This window comes from Bombina bombina, chromosome 1, assembly GCF_027579735.1.
Source record: "Bombina bombina isolate aBomBom1 chromosome 1, aBomBom1.pri, whole genome shotgun sequence".
In the NCBI taxonomy this organism is placed as follows: domain Eukaryota; kingdom Metazoa; phylum Chordata; class Amphibia; order Anura; family Bombinatoridae; genus Bombina; species Bombina bombina.
Window position 1 is genome coordinate 76,299,538 of NC_069499.1, and position 21,853 is coordinate 76,321,390.

The following is a 21,853-nucleotide window of genomic DNA, read 5'->3' on the forward strand; positions in this document are numbered from 1 at the left end:
TTAAAAACAGGGGCACTTTCATTCATGAAAGTTTACATTGCACCGGATTTTACAAATATTTACCTTCTTCTCTTGAAACACCGGATCTCCAATGGCCCTGCCTGCATCTTCCTGCTGTACTAACACAGCAATGACGAAACCGGCTTCCTCCAATCGCGGCATGACCTCACCAGATGAACGCTCCTGGGGGGACGCCGTGATTGGAGAGAGCTGACTTCGCCATTGCTGACGACGAAGTACAGAGGAGCTGCAGGCGTGGGATCGGCGATATCTACACCTATATATAATCATATAGATAGATATTGTACTAAAATATGATCAGATATATATAGAAATATGTATTTATGAATAAATAGAACATATTCTGCTATGTGAAGAACATTGGAACGTGAAATATTCATATTTTCATGTCGGGTTATCACACTTGAGAATATGTGATAGGGTTTGCGTGCGAGAAGAGTGCTAGTTTTCCCCCCCTTTTTTGCTCCTTTGAATTCTATGGAGAAATACGTGTGCGATATTGTAAGTTTGTCTTTTTGCGTGCTTCTGCTTAGCAAGCGAGCAAAACATTTATATTTTCAACTTGTAACAAGAGTGCTACTTGATGCTCGCAAAAAGCTTACTTCTAGCGCAGTTAGTGCGAGCGGGCGCAATAAATAGTGCTCCACTCGTAATCTAGCCCTTAAAGGGACATGAAACCCAATTCTTTTTTTCTTTCATGATGTCATTTTTAACCACTTTAAATTGACTTCTTTTATCTAATTTGATTCCTTATCTTGATATCCTTTGTTGAAAACCACATCTAAATATGCTCAGTAGCTGCTGATTGGTGGCTGCACATAGATTCCTCATGTGATTGGCTCACCTATGTTCATTGCTATTTCTTCAACAAAGGATATCTGAGGAGTGAAGTAAATTAGATAGTAGAAGTAAATCGAAATGTTGTTTAAAATTGTATTCTCTATCTGTATCATGAAAGAAAAATGTTGGGTTTCATGTCCCTTTAATGTTTAAATGTTTTTACAAAAACAAATGCTGAAAGTGGCTTATAGGAACACTAAAGTCAAAATTAAACTTTCATTCAGGTAGAGCATACAGTTAAAAGACTTTCCAATTTACATGCAAGTGTGCACAGTCTCTTTATATGCACACTTTCTGAGGCACAAGCTACACTGAGCAGAGTTCACAGATAAAACATATACGGTATGAGTCTGTGATTGGCTGACGGCTGTCATGATGCAAGGGGCTGGCAACAAAAATGAAATTTGTTAGAACAAAAACTTCTGCTCATTTAAAATTCAGAGTAAGTTCTATTGCATTATTTTTTTATTATGCACTTGTTAATTATGCAATTATACTGTATATAAAGGTCCTTTAACATTCAGTATTTGTAATAAGTTGGTCAGTCTCGTTCTTTAACAATCAGTAGTATTTTTATGATCTGTTTTAATGGATTTGTTCAGTATTTTGAAAGTGAACCCCTTCAGAACGTGGGGATAAACATTGATATAGCAGCTAAGATACAATGTATGTCACTGTTATTCTCCTCTTCTTATCACTCGGTCTGCAGTTTAACTCATACACAATGGGAAGAATGGAGAAGTTTTACAAGGACCCATTCACCTTTGACCCAGAAAGATTCAGTCCAGATGCCCCCAAGTGAGTGTTTATATTCCCTACTCTAAATGCCCTTGCTGGAGGCTGCTGCATGAGAGCTATATTTACTAAAGTGTATGTTTCTTTCCCACAACAGACCTTTTTACACCTATTTCCCATTTTCTCTGGGTCCCCGCTCCTGCATTGGACAAGTGTTTGCACAGGTGAGAAGATATTAGTTTGGGAAACTGTTAGCTGATGAAGGTGACACAATAACAACCTTAAATAAAGTAATAAATAGCGACCTTGGTTTTAGTACAGGTCCCCAAAGCTCTTTACAGAAGGAATAATTACCAATAGTTAGTTGAAGACAATTTAATTTAATTTAATGTTGTGAAATATCTGTTAAGCTACAAGTATGAAGCATAAGTACAAAATAATGTAAATATTTTGTGCACATAAAAAGGACATAAGTTGTTATTAATCACACTCCATATACAGATGCAATTACAGAGCTGCATATCATACCACAAGCAAACAAGTTATCCTACTGTCTAGTGAGCTGTTAAAGGGACATGAAACACAATTTTTTTCTTTCGTGATTTGTAAAGAGCATGCAATTTTAATTAACTTTCTAATTTACTTCTATTATCTATTTTGCTTCATTCTTTTGATATCCTTTGCTGGAAAGCATATCTAGATAGGCTTAGTAGCTGCTGATTGGTGGCTGCACATAGATGCCTCGTGTGATTGGTATTTCTTCAGCAAAGGATATCTAAAGAATGAAGCAAATTAGATAATAGAACTAAATTGGAATGTTTAAAATTGTATTCTCTACCTGAACCATGAAAGAAAAATGTTGGGTTTAGTGTCCCTTTAAGGATTCTTGTAATGCTGCAAAGTGCTTGTGTGAATGTGCTTTATTAAATCAAATAAAAACTTGGGTTCACAAATATTTCCACTGAAGTAGATTTATTTTCCACTGAAGTAGATTTCTTTCCTTCTCTCTACTTCTTGTTCTCTCTCTCTCTCTCTCTCTCTCTCTCTCTCTCTCTCTCTCTCTCCTTCTCTCCTTCTTGTTCTCTCACTCTCACTCTCACTCTCTCTCTCACTCTCTCTCTCTCTCTCTCTCTCACTCACTCACTCTCACTTGCTTTTTTTTCTGTTTCTCTCACCCTCTTTCTTTTTTTCTTTTTCTTTCTCTCACCCTCTTTCTTTCTCTCACCCTCTTTCTTTTTTTCTTTTTGTTTCTCTCACCCTCTTTCTTTTTTTCTTTTTGTTTCTCTCACCCTCTTTCTTTTTTTCTTTTTGTTTCTCTCACCCTCTTTCTTTTTTTCTTTTTGTTTCTCTCACCCTCTTTCTTTTTTTCTTTTTGTTTCTCCCACCCTCTTTCTTTTGTTCTTTTTGTTTCTCTCACCCTCTTTCTTTTGTTCTTTTTGTTTCTCTCACCCTCTTTCTTTTTTTCTTTTCGTTTCTCTCACCCTCTTTCTTTTTGTTTCTCTCACCCTCTTTCTTTTTTTCTTTTTGTTTCTCTCACCCTCTTTCTTTTTTTCTTTTTGTTTCTCTCACCCTCTTTCTTTTTTTCTTTTTGTTTCTCTCACCCTCTTTCTTTTGTTCTTTTTGTTTCTCTCACCCTCTTTCTTTTTTTCTTTTTGTTTCTCTCACCCTCTTTCTTTTTTTTCTTTTTGTTTCTCTCACCCTCTTTCTTTTGTTCTTTTTGTTTCTCTCACCCTCTTTCTTTTTTTTTCTTTTTGTTTCTCTCACCCTCTTTCTTTTTGTTTCTCTCACCCTCTTTCTTTTTTTCTTTTTGTTTCTCTCACCCTCTCTCTCTCTGTTTCTCTTTGTGTTTCTCACTCTTTTTTTCTATTTCTCTGGCCCTCTTTCTCTCATAATTTTCTCTTTCTCCCCGCTCTCTCTCTCTCTTTTATCAGATGGAAGCCAAAGTTGTTATGGCAAAACTTCTTCAGAGGTATGACTTCCAGCTGGCCGAAGGACAGAGCTTTAATCTTTTGGATACAGGAACAATTAGACCCATGGATGGTGTGATCTGCAGACTGAGGCCTCGTACAAGCAATAAAGGAACTATATAGAAATATACAAACATTCATTTGTCTCAGTTTCATGTATATCAGTGGCATTAGCCCCTCAACCTGAACACACAATGGAATTGAACACAGTATGTTGGCAACTTCCTTATGAAATGGTTTTTGCTGCTTTCCACAAAAATTGGATGTTGAGTTTCTCAAGTGATCACAATGCAAAATTAATTGATGCATTAAAAGCCTGCAGTCGTGAACACCTTTTCAATAGAAAAGTTCCCCAAAAGGCCTTTTTGTGTGTTAAGTACTTATTTTCAGGATAGAAATAGAGAGATGATCTAAAACTGACAGATACAATAGCCCTTTCTCACCTCCTAAGGTTACAGTGAAGCCTATCACCACTACTTAACCATATTGTTTGCTGGTTATCACTTTAAATATTTGACAACAGAAACGGTGCATTTTCAAACAATAAATATGAATATTGTTTAAAAAAAAAGAGCAAAACGTGTCAAATATTCAAAGTGACAATACAGAAATTGAGTAGATGTGCCAGTATGCCTATAATGCCAACATACAATTGGCATTCAGATGGTTAAGCAGTGGTGAGGAAGGATTTCCTTTGGAACTCAATTACAATTGTGTAAACCCGTTTGAAAGCCCAGTTATGAAGAGGCCAGTACTGTTAGTGACTATCACAACAGTGCAAGTGTCACTTAGAAACAAATATTAACCAAAATAAATAGCTACACCCCATTTGTAGATGTTGGTGTTCCAATGTGACTTGTCCTACAGATCCCCTTAGCTGTACAGGATATCACATACTCAACACATTTATGTATGTATATGAACCTATATATATATGTAATTGTGTGCCCTGACCACTGCATACAGCCTATAAGATATGCAGAATATAGCTTTAATGAATCAATACAATGTATGTTAATAAACCTGTAAAATGTCTCCTATGGCCAAGTGTTGTGCACATGTGTAAGGTAATAGAATGTTTCCAGCTAGTGTTAGAATAGTTGCAAAGTTGTCCTAAAATCCATCCAGGGGCTTTATCAGGTGCCTTGAGGTATCGAATTTGAAAAGTAAAAAAAAGTGTTAAAGTCTCTCAAGAATGGATTGTGATTTGCCGAGATCTTAGCCGATAGTATAAATAGGGCTTTTAGCGAGGAGCAATACATTTTCAATTAAAACTGAGAAGGCCCCAATGACATATAATCGTATCCTTTTGAAAAGTGCAGAATCAACAGATTTAAAATATTATTTATATATAAGGGCTAAAACAAAAGTATGTACGTTTATTAAGATTTTAGTAAGTAAATAATAGTGTGTGGGTTTTATTATTTTTGGTTCTATAACTGTATTAAGTAAACTTCTAAATTAAAGTGCCATAAAACAGGTTGCGATCTGTGCATATCTTAATAGGGCTAATTAAGTAAAAATAGTTTGCATAAAAAAATTGTTTAAAAATTGCTGGCAAGTATTTTAAAATAATTTAAAAAAATTAAAATTAGTTACAAAGCTGTGCTGTCTGGAGCAGCTAACTCCACCCCCCTTTTCAGTGTTTAGACACAGGCATTGTATTTCAACTGAGTTCACAGCTTCTAGGCATGCTCCAGCAGATTATCCATATTCACTTCTGCATTTTACCAAAACAAAGGTGGTTATAGCTACAGCCATAAAAGGAAATGTGTGTGGGGAGTTAGAGCTCTACCATTCAGAAACTAAAAAGAAAGGGTTAATGACGAGGCACTGCAGTATTTATATTACATATTATATTATTTTGTCTCTATCCCAACTTGTTTTATGTCCCTTTAAGGAGAAACTGAGAATAATATGCTATTTTTCTATAGTAATAAGTCATTTTAAATAAAAAAAAATATTTTGTGAAATTTCAGAATATAGCATTTTGCATAAAATGAGAAGAATAAAACAGATTTCTTGACCCAGAGATGTCTGAAATTCGTTGAGCAGCCTTTAACTACATTTTCACAGTTTTGTTAGTGGGTTTTTCCTGTAGTTGTTTGATGTGCACAATACATGATCTCCCACACATCTAAGCAATTTGCTAGCAACAAGGAATAGCAATAGTTACAACCGCAGCACTTAGGGCCAGATTACAAGTGGAGCGCTAATTAATGCTCCCGCTCGAGCGTTAATTGCGCTAGAAGTAAGCTTAGCTATTTTCACTCACGGGCTAACCCGACGAGCGCAAGAAACCGAACTTAGAATATCATGCGCGCATTCATGTCTTCTCCCATAGAAGTCAATGGAGAGAAAAAAGTGGGAAAGAAAACACCCCACTCTTGCGCAAACCCAATCTCATAGTCTCAAGTGCGCTAACCTGACATGAAAATATGAATAGCTCACATTCCAATGTTCTTCACATAACAGAATATTTTATTTATTCATATATATATATATATATATATATATATATATATATATATATATATATATATATATATAAAATGATATTTTGAGATATATATATATATATATATATATATATATATATATATACACACACACATGATGATATATAGGTATATTTTGCTTTGTACAGAACATGATCATGTGAAATATTTTCAGTAAATACATAGTTAAAATCTTTATTAAATATGAATATTGCATAAAACATAATTTATGTAAGAACATACCTGATAAATTCATTTCTTTCATATTGGCAAGAGTCCGTGAGCTAGTGACGTATGGGATATACAATCCTACCAGGAGGGGCAAAGTTTCCCAAACCTCAAAATGCCTATAAATACACTCCTCACCACACCCACAATTCAGTTAAACGAATAGCCAAGCAGTGGGGTGATAAAGAAAGGAGTAGAAAGCATCAACAAAAGAAATTTGGAAATAATTGTGCTTTATACAAAAAATCATAACCACCATAAAGGGTGGGCCTCATGGACTCTTGCAAATATGAAAGAAATTAATTTATCAGGTAAGTTCTTACATAAATTATGTTTTCTTTCAGGTAATTGGCAAGAGTCCATGAGCTAGTGACATATGGAATAGCAATACCCAAGATGTGGAACTCCACGCAAGAGTCACTAGAGAGGGAGGTATAAAAATTAAAACAGCCATTTTCCGCTGAAAAAATTAATCCACAACCCATAAAAATAAGTTTATTCTCATAAATGAAAGAAAAAAACTTAAATCAAAAACTGAAAAAGCTGCCTGAAGAACTTTTCTACCAAAAACTGCTTCTGAAGAAGCAAATACATCAAAACGGTAGAATTTAGTAAATGTATGCAATGAGGACCAAGTTGCCGCTTTGCAAATCTGATCAACTGAAGCTTCATTCTTAAAGGCCCACGAAGTGGAGACTGATCTAGTAGAATGAGCTGACCCGACTCCAAATAAGCTTGATGAATCAAAAGTTTTAACCAAGAAGCCAAGGAACTAGCAGAAGCCTTCTGACCTTTGCTAGGACCAGAAAATAAAACAAATAGACTGGAAGTCTTCCTGAAATCTTTAGTAGCTTCCACATAATATTTCAAAGCTCTTACCACATCCAAAGAATGTAAGGATCTTTCCAAAGAATTCTTAGGATTAGGACACAAGGAAGGGACAACAATTTCTCTACTAATGTTGTTAGAATTCACAACCTTAGGTAAAAATCGAAAAGAAGTCTGCAAAACTGCCTTATCCTGAGGAAAAATCAGAAAAGGAGACTCACAAGAAAGAGCAGATAGCTCAGAAACTCTTCTAGCAGAAGAGATGGCCAAAAGGAACAACACTTTCCAAGAAAGCAGTTTAAGGTCCAAAGAGTGCATAGACTCAAATGGAGGAGCCTGTAAAGCCCTTAAAACAGTGAATATCAGGAAGTATAGCAATCTTTCTGTGAAATAAAACAGAAAGAGCAGAGATTTGTCCCTTCAAGGAACTTGCAGACAAACCCTTATCCAAACCATCCTGAAGAAACTGTAAAATTCTAGGAATTCTAAAAGAATGCCAAGAGAATTTATGAGAAGAACACCATGAAATGTAAGTCTTCCAAACTCTATAATAAATCTTTCTAGAGACAGATTTACGAGCTTGTAACATAGTATTAATCACTGAGTCAGAGAAACCTCTATGACTTAGCACTAAGCGTTCAATTTCCATACCTTCAAATTGAATGATTTGAGATCAGTATGGAAAAACGGACCTTGAGACAGTAGGTCCGGCCTTAACGGAAGTGGCCAAGGTTGGCAACTGAACATTCCGAACCAGATCCGCATACCAAAACTTGTGTGGCCATGCTGGAGCCACCAGCAACACAAATGATTGTTCCATGATGATTTTGGAGATCACTCTTGGAAGAAGAACTAGAGGCGGGAAAATGTAAGCAGGATGATAACAACAAGGAAGTGTCAGCGCATCCACTGCTTCCACCTGAACATCCCTGGACCTGGACAGGTTTCTGTGAAGTTTCTTGTTTAGATGAGAGGCTATGAGATCTATCTCTGGAAGACCCCACATCTGAACAATCTGAGAAAACACATATGGATGGAGAGACCACTCCCCTGGATGTAAAGTCTGACGGCTGAGATAATCTGCCTCCCAATTGTCTACACCTGGGATATGCACTGCAGAGATTAGACAGGAGCTGGATTCCGCCCAAGCAAGTATCCGAGATACTTCTTTCATAGCTTGGGGACTGTGAGTCCCACCCTGATGATTGACATATGCTACTGTTGTGATATTGTCTGTCTGAAAACAAATGAACGGTTCTCTCTTTAACAGAGGCCAAAACTGAAGAGCTCTGAGAATTGCCCGGAGTTCTAAAATATTTATTGGTAATCTCGCCTCTTGAGATTTCCAAACCCCTTGTGCTGTCAGAGATCCCCAAACAGCTCCCCAACCTGAAAGACCTGCATCTGTTGTGATCACAGTCCAGGTTGGCTGAACAAAAGAAGCACCTTGAACTAAACAATGGTGATCTATCCACCACGTCAGAGAGTGTCGAACATTGGGATTTAAGGATATTAATTGTGATATCTTTGAATAATCCCTGCACCATTAGTTCAGCATACAAAGCTGTAGAGGTCTCATGTGAAACTGGTCTGAATAAATTTTCCTTCTTTGGGACAATGAATAGATTTGAATAAAACCTCAAACCTTGTTACTGAAAAGGAACTGGCATGATTACCCCTGAAGACTCCAGGTCTGAAACACACTTCAGGAAAGCCTGAGCTTTTACTGGATTTGCTGGGATACGCGAGAGAAAAAATCTTCTCACAGGAGGTCTTACTCTGAATCCTATTCAATACCCTTGAGAGACAATGCTCTGAATCCATTGATTTTGGACAGAATTTATCCAAATATCCTTGAAAAACCTTAATCTGCCCCCTACCAGCTGAGCTGGAATGAGGGCCGCACCTTCATGCGGAATTAGGGGCTGACATTGGTTTCTTAAATGGCTTGGATTTATTCCAATTTGAGGAAGGCTTCCAATTGGAAACAGATTCCTTGGAGGAAGGATTGAGTTTTTGTTCCTTATTTTGACGAAAGGAACGAAAACGGTTAGAAGCCTTAGATTTACCCTTAGGTTTTTTATCCTGAGGCAGAAAAACTCCCTTTCCCCCAGTAACAGTTGAAATAATAGAATCCAACTGAGAACCAAATAAATTATTACCTTGGAAAGAAAGAGATAGTAATCTAGATTTGGATGTCATATCAGCATTCCAAGATTTAAGCCACAAAACTCTTCTAGCTAATATAGCTAAAGACATGGATCTAACATCAATTTTGATAATATCAAAAATGGCATCACAAATAAAATGATTTGCATATTGCAGTAAACGAATAATGCTAGATATGTCAGAATCCAATTCTTGTTGCGCTAAATTCTCCAACCAGAAAGTTGATGCAGCCGCAACATCAGCCAAAGAAATTGCAGGTCTGAGAAGATGAATTGAATATAAATAGGCTTTCCTTAGATAAGATTCAAGCTTCCTATCTAAAGGATCCTTAAAGGAAGTACTATCTTCCATAGGAATAGTGGTACGTTTAGCAAGAGTAGAAATAGCCCCATCAACTTTGGGGATTTTGTCCCAAAAATCTATAGAATTTGCTGGTAAAGGATACAATTTTTTAAACCTTGAAGAAGGAATAAAAGAAGTACCTGGCTTATTCCATTCCTTAGAAATCATATCAGAAATAGCCTCAGGAATAGGAAAAACCCCTGGAGAAACCACAGGAGGTTTAAAAACAGCATTTAAACCTTTATTAGACTTAACGTCAAGAGGACTGGTTACCTCAATATCCAAAGTAATTAACACTTCTTTTAATAAAGAACGCATATACTCTATTTTAAATAAATAAGTATATTTGTCAGTGTCAATGTCTGAGGAAGGATCTTCTGTATCAGATAGATCCTCATCAGAGGAGGATAAATTATTATGTTGTTGGTCATTTGAAATTTCATCAACTGAATGAGAAGTTTTAAAAGACCTTTTACGTTTATTAGAAGGTGGAAATGCAGACAAAGCCTTCTGGATAGAATCAGAAACAAATTCTTTAAAATTCATAGGTATATCATGTACATTAGAAGTTGAAGGAACTGCAACGGGCAATGTACTATTACTGATGGACACACTATCTGCATGTAAAAATTTATCATGACAACTATTACAAATGACATTCGGCAAAATAATTTCCACAATCTTACAACAAATGCACTTAGCTTTGGTAGAACCGATGTCAGGCCGCAATGTTCCAGCAAAAACTTCTGATGCAGGATCAGATTGAGACATCTTGCAAAATGTAAAAGAAAAAACAACATATAAAGCAAAATTATCAATTTCCTTATATGACAGTTTCAGGAATGGGAAAAAAATGCAAATAGCATAGCCCTCTGATAGAGAAAAGGGCAAGAGGCAAACATCAATGGGGTATTAAAATAATGAAAAAGTTTGGTGCCAATAATAACCGGAAATGACACACTCGCTTCACTAATGACGCAACCGTGTGTAAGGCTTCGGCGTCAACTATGAAGCCGGAAATGACAAAGTTGCGTCATAGACGTATTTTTCGCTCCAAAAAAATTCTCGCGCCAAGAATGACGCAATAAAGTCTAGCATTTGGCGCACCCGTGGGCCTAATACTGCCCGCAATTTGCAAGAAAGTGGTCAATTGAAAAAAAGACTAAACCCCAGGTAAGGAAAAAAAAAAATTCTTAAAAAATGTTTATTTTCTCCAAATATGAAACTGACAGTCTGCAGAAGGAAATACATGAACCTGACTCATGGCAAATATAAGTACAATACATATATTTAGAACTTTATATAAATGCATAAAGTGCCAAACCATAGCTGAGGTGTCTTAAGTAATAAAAAACATACTTACCAAAAGACACCCATCCACATATAGCAGATAGCCAAACCAGTACTGAAACAGTTATCAGTAGAGGTAATGGTAAATTGAGAGTATATCGTCGATCTGAAAAGGGAGGTAGGAGATGAATCTCGACCGATAACAGAGAACCTATGAAATAGACCCCCATTAGGGAAATCATCGTATTCAATAAGTGATACTCCCTTCATGTCCCTCTGACATTCGCTGTACTCTGAGAGGAATCGGGCTTCAACAATGCTGAGAAGCGCATTTCAACGTAGAAATCTTAGCACAAACTTACTTCACCACCTCCATAGGAGGCAAAGTTTGTAAAACTGAATTGTGGGTGTGGTGAGGGGTGTATTTATAGGCATTTTGAGGTTTGGGAAACTTTGCCCCTCCTGGTAGGATTGTATATCCCATACGTCACTAGCTCATGGACTCTTGCCAATTACATGAAAGAAATATGTTTTTTCATGTTTTCATCTACTTAACTGCAAAGAGCTCAAATTCACTTTAACTATATGTCTATATATGTATACATGTGTATTTATGTGTTTATATGTGTATATATGCCTGTAATACATATATACACATATAAATACATAGTTACACATATATAGACATTTATATATACATAAATATACATATTTAGACAAGTATATGTATGTATCTCAATGTTAGAGACAGTTCACCCAAAAATGTTCTCCCATTTCAATTGTTCACAATGTTCCATTTTACTTGCTGGAATGTATTAAATTGTTTACAAGTAGCTCCTTTACCCATATTTTGCCCTTTGAAATAGCTGATTTAGCCTGTGGTTTCCCAACCTATACTAAACGTTTTGATACTGGAGTCTCAGCTATTGAATAGCCTAAGTAAACACAGCCAGCAGAAGAAATCACACTCTCAGTGGGGTGCAGGATAGTTAAGTAATAAAATGATAATTTTCCATTGTTCTCTCTATGTATTGAGCTTTAGTTTTCCAGAAAAATATAAGATAAGGGAACTAGTGTGTGTACACAAAGTGATAACACAATGAGATCTGATATTACCTGAAGCTCAACCCATTGTAGTAGGCTGTGGTTTAAAAGCACAAAACCAACTTCATATACACAAATAAACCTGAAATTGCAATTTCTTATTCATTTCTCCTACATTGGTGTGTCCGGTCCACGGCTTCATCCTTACTTGTGGGATATTCTCATTCCCTACAGGAAATGGCAAAGAGAGCACACAGCAAAGCTGTCCATATAGCCCCCCCTCTGGCTCCGCCCCCCAGTCATTCTCTTTGCCGCTCTGAACAAGTAGCATCTCCACGGGGATGGTAAAGAGTATGTGGTGTTAGTTGTAGTTTTTATTCTTCTATCAAGAGTTTGTTATTTTAAAATAGTGCCGGTTTGTACTATTTACTCTACAACAGAAAGTGATGAAGATTTCTGTTAAAAGAGGAGTATGATTTTAGCACCAGTAACTAAAATCCATTGCTGTTCCCACGCAGGACTGTTGAAACCAGAGAACTTCAGTTGGGGGGAACAGTTTGCAGGCTTATCTGCTTCAGGTATGATCAGTCACTTTTCTAACAAGACCTAGTACTGCTAGAAGACTGTCAGTTTTCCCTTATGGGATAGGTAAGCCATTTTCTTAGACTTAGTTACAGAATTAAGGCTTATATCTTGGGCTCTATGCTGGTTGACACTTTTGTGGGCTAAATCGATTGTTTTTTATCATGTTTATTTGACATTTGGAGTGTTTGACAAACTTTGAAACACTTTTGGGGACGTTTATTTTCGCCTGGCAGTTGTTTAGACGCCTACTCTTGTCAGAAAGGCCCCTTCACTCTGGAATGCAGAGGGAGGAGGCCTCATTTTCGCGCCTCAGTTGTGCAGTTACTTTCTCCAGGCAGTGCATGCAGCTTCACGTGAGGAGGTCCAGTGGCTTAGAAAAGGACTCAGAGAGGCTTATTTCTGTTGTTAATAACCCCTAAGGAAGGTAAAAGCCGCAGCAAAGTCTGTGGCAGGGACTGTAGTGTATTTTAACCAGTAAATTGGGATTATTAGCTCCGGTTTGGTCATTTAAGGGTTAAGAGACTTGAAATTTGGTGTGCAATCCTTTTAAAGCATTAAGACACTGGGGTATAAATTTCATAAAGATCGGATATTTCCTTCATGTTTTTTCGATCATGCAGAAATAAAGTGTGCTCTTTTTATTATTTAAAGAGACAGTAACGGTTTTGTTTAAAATTGTTTTTATTGCATTAAAAACCTGTTTAACATGTCTGTACCTTCAGATAGCCTATGTTCTGTGTGTATAGAGGCCAAGGTGGTTCCCCCATTAAATGTATGTGCGAATTGTGCCATGGTGTCCAAACAGAGTAAGGACAGTACTGTCACATTTAATAATGTTGCCCAAGATGATTCTTTAAATAAAGGTAGTGGGGATAGTTCATCATCCTCTCCTTCTGTGTCAACACCAGCTTTGCCCGCGCAGGCGATACCTAGTACATCTAGCACGCCAATGCTTGTTACTATGCAGCAATTAACAGCAGTAATGGATAATTCTCTAGCAGCTCTTTTATCCAAACTGCCAACATTTCCTAGAAAGCGTGATTGCTCAGTTTTACATACAGAGGATGAGCAAGTAGGCGCTGACGATAATTTATCTATACCCTCGCATCAATCTGAGTTGGCAGTGAGGGAGGGTCTGTCTGAGGGAGAAATTTCTGATTCAGGAAAAGTTTCTCAGTAGGCAGAACCTGATATCGTGGCATTTAAATTTAAGCTAGAACATCTCCGCGCTCTACTTAAGAAGGTGCTAGCTACCCTTGATGATTGTGATACTTTGGTGATTCCAGAGAAGTTGTGCAAAATGGACAAATTCCTAGAGGTCCCAGTGCATGCTGACGCTTTTTCCGATACCCAAGAGGGTGGCGGACATAGTGACTAAGGAGTGGGAGAAGCCAGGCGTACCTTTTGTTCCCTCTCCTATCTTTAAGAAAATGTTCCCCATTGTCGACCCCAGAAGGGATGCATGGCAAACGGTCCCTAAGGTAGAGGGGGGCAGTTTCAACATTAGCTAAGCGCACAACTATTCTTATAGAAGACAGTTGCGCTTTCAAAGATCCTATGGATAAAAAATTGGAAGGATTGCTTAAAAAGATTTTTGTTCAGCAAGGTTTCCTTCTTCAACCAATTTCGTGCATTATTCCTATCACCACGGCGGCGTCTTTTTGGTTCGATGAACTAGAAAATTCGCTCCAAAAGGAGACTCCATATGATGAGTTCTTGGACAGAATTCACGCACTTAAGTTGGCTAATTCCTTTATTTTGGATGCCGCTTTTCAATTGGCTAAATTAGCGGCGAAAAATTCAGGTTTTGCAATAGTGGCGCGCAGGGCGCTTTGGCTAAAATCTTGGTTGGCAGATGTGTCGTCCAAAACAAAATTGCTTAATATTCCTTTCAAAGGTAAGACCCTTTTCGGGCCAGAATTGAAGGAGATTATTTCAGACATCACTGGGGGAAAGGGCCATGCCCTCCCACAGGATAGGCCTTTCAAAGCTAAGAATAAGTCTAATTTTCGTTCCTTTCGCAATTTCAGGAACGGACCGGCTTCTAACTCTACAGCCTCTAGACAAGAGGGTAACACTTCCCAGCCTAAACCAGCATGGAAACCATTGCAAGGCTGGAACAAGGGAAAACAGGCCAAGAAGCCTGCTGCTGCTACCAAGACAGCATGAAGGGGTAGCCCCCGATCCAGGACCGGATCTAGTAGGGGGCAGACTTTCTCTCTTTGCTCAGGCTTGGGCAAGAGATGTTCCGGACCCCTGGGCACTAGAAATTGTCTCTCAGGGGTATCTTCTAGAGTTCAAAGAACTTCCTCCAAGGGGAAGGTTCCACATGTCTCGCTTATCTTTAGACCAGATAAAGAGACAGCCATTCTTACATTGCGTAGGAGACCTATTAAAGATGGGAGTGATACACTCAGTTCCAACAGCGGAACAAGGTCTGGGTTTTTACTCAAACATGTTTGTAGTTCCCAAAAAAGAAGGAACTTTCAGACCAATTCTGGATTTAAAAATTCTTAACAAATTCCTCAGAGTTCCATCATTCAAAATGGAAACCATTCGGACGATTTTACCAACGATCCAGGAGGGTTAATACATGACTACCGTGGACCTAAAGGATGCATACCTGCATATTCCTATCCACAAAGATCATCATCAGTTCCTGAGGTTCGCCTTTCTGGACAAACATTACCAGTTCGTGGCTCTTCCGTTTGGTTTAGCCACTGCTCCCAGAATTTTCACAAAGGTGCTAGGGTCCCTTCTAGCGGTCCTAAGGCCGAGGGGCATTGCAGTAGCACCTTACCTAGACGACATTCTAATTCAAGCGTCGTCCCTTCCCAAAGCAAGGGCTCATACAGACATTGTTTTAGCCTTTCTCAGATCTCACGGGTGGAAGGTGAACATAGAAAAGAATTTCCTGTTTCCGTCCACAAGGGTTCCCTTTCTGGGAACAAGAATAGACTCTGTAGAAATGAAGATTTTTCTGACAGAGGTCAGAAAGTTAAAGCTTCTAAACGCTTGTCGAGTTCTTCAATCTATTCCTCAGCCCTCCATAGCTCAGTGCATGGAGGTAATAGGACTAATGGTTGCGGCAATGGACGTGGTTCCTTTTGCTCGAATTCATTTAAGACCATTGCAACTGTGCATGCTCAAACAGTGGAATGGGGATTATGCAGACTTGTCTCCTCAGATTCAAGTGGACCAGATAACCAGAGACTCACTCCTCTGGTGGTTGGCTCAGGATCACCTGTCTCAGGGAATGAGTTTCCGCAGACCAGAGTGGATCATTGTCACAACCGACGCCAGTCTCTTAGGCTGGGGCGCGGTCTGGGGCTCCCTGAAAGCTCAGGGTCTATGGTCTCGGGAAGAGTCTCTTCTCCTGATAAACATTTTGGAACTGAGAGCGATATTCAATGCGCTCCTGGCTTGGCCTCAACTAGCGAAGGCCAGGTTCATAAGATTTCAGTCGGACAACATAATGACTGTAGCATACATCAATCATCAGGGAGGAACAAAGAGTTCCCTGGCGATGAGAGAGGTATCCAAGATCATCAAATGGGCGGAGGATCACTCCTGCCATCTATCTGCAATTCACATCCCAGGAGTAGACAACTGGGAGGCGGATTGGGAGTGGGAACTTCACCCAGAGGTCTTTGCCCAGTTAACTCAACTATGGGGCATTCCAGATATGGATCTGATGGCGTCTCGTCAGAACTCCAAGGTTCCTCGCTACGGGTCCAGATCCAGGGATCCCAAGGCGACACTAGTAGATGCATTGGTAGCGCTTTGGTCGTTCAATCTAGCTTATGTGTCTCCACCGTTCCCTCTCCTTCCCAGGCTTGTAGCCAGGATCAAGCAGGAGAAGGCCTCGGTGATTCTAATAGCTCCTGCATGGCCACGCAGGACTTGGTATGCAGACCTGGTGAATATGTCATCGGCTCCACCATGGAAGCTACCTTTGAGGCAGGACCTTCTAGTACAAGGTCCATTCGAACATCCAAATCTAGTTTCTCTGCAACTGACTGCTTGGAAATTGAACACTTGATTCTATCTAAGCGTGGGTTTTCAGATTCAGTTATAGATACTCTGGTTCAGGCCAGAAAACCGGTAACTAGGAAAATTTACCATAAGATATGGCAAAAATATATCTGTTGGTGCGAATCCAAGGGTTACTCTTGGAGTAAAATTAGAATTCCTAGGATACTTTCCTTTCTCCAAGAGGGTTTGGATAAAGATTTGTCAGCTAGTTCTCTAAAAGGACAGATATCTGCTCTGTCTGTCTTGTTGCATAAACGTTTGGCAGCCGTGCCAGATGTACAGGCGTTTGTACAGGCATTAGTTAGAATCAAGCCTGTCTACAGACCTATGACTCCTCCATGGAGTCTAAATTTAGTTCTTTCAGTTCTTCAAGGGATTCTGTTTGAACCTTTGCATTCCATAGATATTAAATTACTATCTTGGAAAGTTCTGTTTTTGGTTGCTATTTCTTCTGCTAGAAGAGTTTCCGAATTGTCTGCTTTGCAGTGTACTTCACCCTATCTGGTATTCCATACAGATAAGGTAGTTTACGTACTAAGCCTGGTTTTCTTCCAAAGGTGGTTTCCAACAGGAATATTAACCAAGAAATAGTTGTTCCTTCTCTGTGTCCGAATCCAGTTTCGAAGAAGGAACGTTTGTTACATAACTTAGATGTAGTTCGTGCTTTAAAATTCTATTTAGAAGCAACAAAGGATTTCAGACAGACAGCTTCTTTGTTTGTCGTCCATTCTGGTAAGAGGAGAGGTCAGAAAGCTACTGCTACCTCTCTTTCCTTTTGGCTAAAAAGCATCATCCGATTGGCTTATGAGACTGCCGGACGGCAGCCTCCTGAACGAATTACAGCTCACTCTACTAGAGCTGTGGCTTCCACATGGGCTTTCAAGAATGAGGCTTCTGTTGAACAGATCTGTAAGGCAGTGACTTGGTCTTCTCTGCATACTTTTGCCAAATTTTACAAATTCGATACTTATGCTTCTTCGGAGGCTGTTTTTGGGAGAAAGGTTTTGCAAGCTGTGGTGCCTTCCGTTTAGGTTACCTGACTTGTTCCCTCCCTTCATCCGTGTCCTAAAGCTTTGGTATTGGTTCCCACAAGTAAGGATGAAGCCGTGGACCGGACACACCAATGTAGGAGAAAACAGAATTTATGTTTACCTGATAAATTTCTTTCTCCTACGGTGTGTCCGGTCCACGGCCCGCCCTGGCTTTTAGTCAGGTTTAAAATTTTTATTTTTCTGTACACTACAGTCACCACGGGACCTTATGGTTTCTCCTTTTTCTCCTAACCGTCGGTCGAATGACTGGGGGGCGGAGCCAGAGGGAGGGCTATATGGAAAGCTTTGCTGTGTGCTCTCTTTGCCATTTCCTGTAGGGAATGAGAATATCCCACAAGTAAGGATGAAGCCGTGGACCGGACACACCGTAGGAGAAAGAAATTTATCAGGTAAACATAAATTCTGTTTTTATACCCTGCAGCTGGTATAACAAGTCATTGAAAATACATTAATATAAAAACAATTTTACAGTGTACTGTCCCTTTAAAGCCCTTTACCTTCCTGAGATCTCATATCTTTGAGCCCTTATAACTTTTGTGTGCAATATTTTTTTTTAATTAATTTTTATTAGATAGTGTTATTATGAGTGTAACAATACCTTGTAATCAGTGGCATATTTAGGTTTTGTGCATACACACACAGAGTTATACACATACACATGCACACACACACACAGATATATATATATATATATATATATATATATATATATAAAATACATCCCAAAACACATGACTAACTGCTGAAAGCCAACAGAACTAAAGGCAATAGCTAGCTGAATAAAAGAAAGGTACAGAGCTACCTCTAAACTGTAAGCTCCATGGGCAGTCTCTTATTATATTCCCTAGCACAGTGAAAGTGAACCTTTGTACTCCAGATGTTTCAGAACTACATTCCCCATGATGCTCGACTGCACTGCAGAGGGCCTAAGCACCATGGGAAATGTAGTTCTGAAACACCTGGAGTACCAAGGTTTGCCGTAACTGCCCTAGAATGTAAGCTCTTTGGGCAAAATCTCCCACTATATCTCCCTGCATAATAGTTCTAAAATAAATGTAAAAAATAAATCTAAGCTTCTTACAAATATAGCCACAAAAAAGTGTTGCCCACTCCCAATCTGCTTTCCTAGCTGAGTACCTTGTTTGCCTAGGCCAAAATACGCCCCTGTTTGTAATATATTTTTGATGTGTTTTTTAGTTTTGCAAAATGGTTAAACAGAGCTCTGAAGTCGCGGTAATCATTTTAGCATAGCGATCATGTTTACTTTCAACTCATAATACAAAAGGTAAACCCAAAGAGCACAAACACACGCAATATACCCCTTATCGCTCCACGTTTGCGCTCCACTCGTAATCTGGCTCTTAGACGGCAAGCTGGCAAAACGATTCAGGTGAATGTTTGTGATTGTCAAATATTTTCATGTCTGTTTTGTCACGGTAAAGTAATCTTGTTGGATAGAAAAAAAGGTGTCTCCAAGGGCCAGCCATGGGCATTACGAGTTTGGTCTCGTAATTTTGTTTCATAACCATTTTTTATTGAATCCAGTCCATTGATTCTGGTATAATATATATTTTAGATGGTCTTAAAGGGACAGTCAACACCAGAATTTTTGTTGTTTAAAAAAGATAGATAATCCCTTTATTACCCATTCCCCAGTTTTGCATAACCAACACACTTATAATAATACACAGTTTAGCCTATCAGTGCTGGCTCCAAGGTAACTTCACGTGCGTGAGCTCAATGTTATCTATATGACACACATGAACTAACGCCTTCTAGTGGTGAAAAACTGTCAAAATGCATTTAGATTAGAGGTGGCCTTCAAGGTCTAAGAAAGTAGCATATGAGCCTACTTAGGTTTAGCATTCAACTAAGAATAACAAGAGAACAAAGCAAAATTGGTGATAAAAGTAAATTGGAAAGTTGTTTAAAATGACATGCCCTATTTGAATCATGAAAGTTTATTTTGGACTTGACTGTCCCTTTAAATGAAGTGATCCTTCATATTTATAGGTACTGCACAGTTCTGTTTATTTTGTAACTACTGGTTTGTTCGTAGCACTGCGGAATCTGTTGGCGCTCTACAATACCTGATGATGATAATAATACTATGTAATGTGGTGTATCAGCCTGCAGATACTGAGCTGATCAAATAATGTTGTTTGATTCTCTCTTGATGTTATATTTTTTTCTACATATCTCTGTTGAAACAAGTTGTTTATATAAACTCAATAAAATCTATTATAAAAATAGGAAACTTTGAATTAGTATTTATTTTTCAAAAGAAGACACAATTCCAAAACTACCCCTGCAATTCATTTCTTTTTTATAGCGGTTATCTAAGAAGGTAATTATGAGTAAAGCATTATATTTCACTTGCTTACATCTAGATTTTGTCCATACCTTTTGGTCTTATCATTAAAACATAAGGAATTAATGGGATGTGAAACACAAAAAAATGTGTTTTGTGATTCAGACAGAGCATAACATTTAAAAAAAGTATCCAATTTACTTCTACTATCATATTCGCTTCATTCCCAGGGAATTCTTTGTTGAAGAGGTACCTAGGTAGGCATCTGGAGCAATACATGGTAGGAAATAGTGCTGCGATCTAGTGCTCTTGCAAATGTATAACATTCTTACAAAATTGCTGCTCCTGAGCTTACAACCCTCCCTTTTAACCTAGAGAACAAAGAAAATTTGATAATAGTAATAGATTAGAAAGTTGTTTAAAATTGCATGCTCTGTCTGAATTATGAAAGAACATTTTTGGGTTTCATATCCCTTTAAGATATCTTAGCTATTTAATATATTTCTAGAAACTAGATATCTGCATCAAATGAGAGTTTATCTGTTTTTCTACTCAAAATCTGCAGTGTGCAACAATTTATGGAATATGGAGATGTTGTTAAAGGGACATGAAATGTATAACATTCATGCAAAATTGCTACTATGTAGTGGTCCACACACATGTACACTCCTGAGCCTACCTGCCTCAACAAAGGATATTAAGAGACCAAAGTAAATTTACACTTAATCACAAAAGAAAGAAATCTGGTATTCATGTTCCTTTATACATTTAGCAGAAATTTTGTTTGTAAATGCCAAGAAACGCATTGTTATATTTAGCACAGTTACCATGCTTTTAATAAATAAAAAAGTCCTACTGGTTCTACATTAATTTGCTGTATTTTTTGAGGGAATGGAATATGTATCTCTGAAGAGGATTTCATTTGGAGATTGATACATTTTTCTTCTTACATATAGTGTCATAATTGTGTTATACTTTTCCACTTCTTCAAAGAAGCTAAAATCTATGTAGATATGGATTTTTATAGGCTCCCCTATCCGATCTGAGTCACCATAGATAGTACTTGGAGCAGTAAATTGCATGTTGCACAATGTAAATATAAGTTGCATTTTATGATCCTTTGTAAGTTTATACTAAATTTGGAATTTTTTAGGAATATTTTTAAGAGCAATGTTTGCACAATTTTAAATGCTATATCTGTTACATAACTATTTGTTTATTCATTTAGCTATTATTGTTGTATAAATTTGATTGTTTATACATGGATCCATGTTTTTAACTTATTTGTGTACTAAATAAATTGTTTATTGTAATCGTTTGATAATATTGCATTAGGTCCAGACCCAGCCTTCGTATAGTTGGCGCTTTGGTATACCTTATTAGTTTCATATTGCCTATGTGTGCTGCATAACCTGTGGGGCAGAGTTAGCACAGCAGTGAGTAGAGGAATGTCAGTGTTAGGAATTGTTAGCATGACTAGCGCCATCTTGTTCTTAACTGCCATTTTGTCTTTGGCATCCATCTTGTCTGAATAATATTTATTATAGCAATAATTCTGTAGAAATACATATTTGTTATTAGTTTGCAGAGCTAGGCGGCCTTGCAGATGTTCCTGGCACAACGCCTGGAAAGTGCTATCTCTATAAGATGCCCACATAACCTTGCTTTGCTACTAGATGCCCTCCTTATTACGACTATAGAAATATTGTTTCTAGCTAGTATTTTTCCTGACAAACACTGTGTAAAATGACACGGTCATAACGTGTCATCATGTTAACCCTGTATGCTGTAATTGTTCCCTATAAGACATGTTGTGTGTCTTTCAATAAAGGAGAATGGTTTTAGACTTAATGCTGCATGGTCTGAAGTGCTGTTCTCATCCTTATCAAATAATATACTAATTTCCAG

At 38.0% G+C, this 21,853-nt stretch overlaps 1 protein-coding gene across 2 annotated transcripts in view; it reads left to right on the forward strand.

Moving 5' to 3' along the window:
• LOC128644855 (cholesterol 24-hydroxylase) overlaps positions 1–5,595 on the forward strand; it is a 49,137-nt gene extending 43,542 nt beyond the window's left edge. For both annotated transcript variants that reach the window (XM_053697476.1, XM_053697474.1), the window contains exons 13-15: positions 1,571–1,659; positions 1,754–1,820; positions 3,528–5,595. In XM_053697476.1, the coding sequence (XP_053553451.1) occupies positions 1,571–1,659; positions 1,754–1,820; positions 3,528–3,686 (315 nt within the window). In that variant the 3' untranslated portion in view covers positions 3,687–5,595. The remainder of the gene's footprint in view (positions 1–1,570; positions 1,660–1,753; positions 1,821–3,527) is intronic.
• The last annotated feature ends 16,258 nt before the right edge of the window (positions 5,596–21,853 follow it).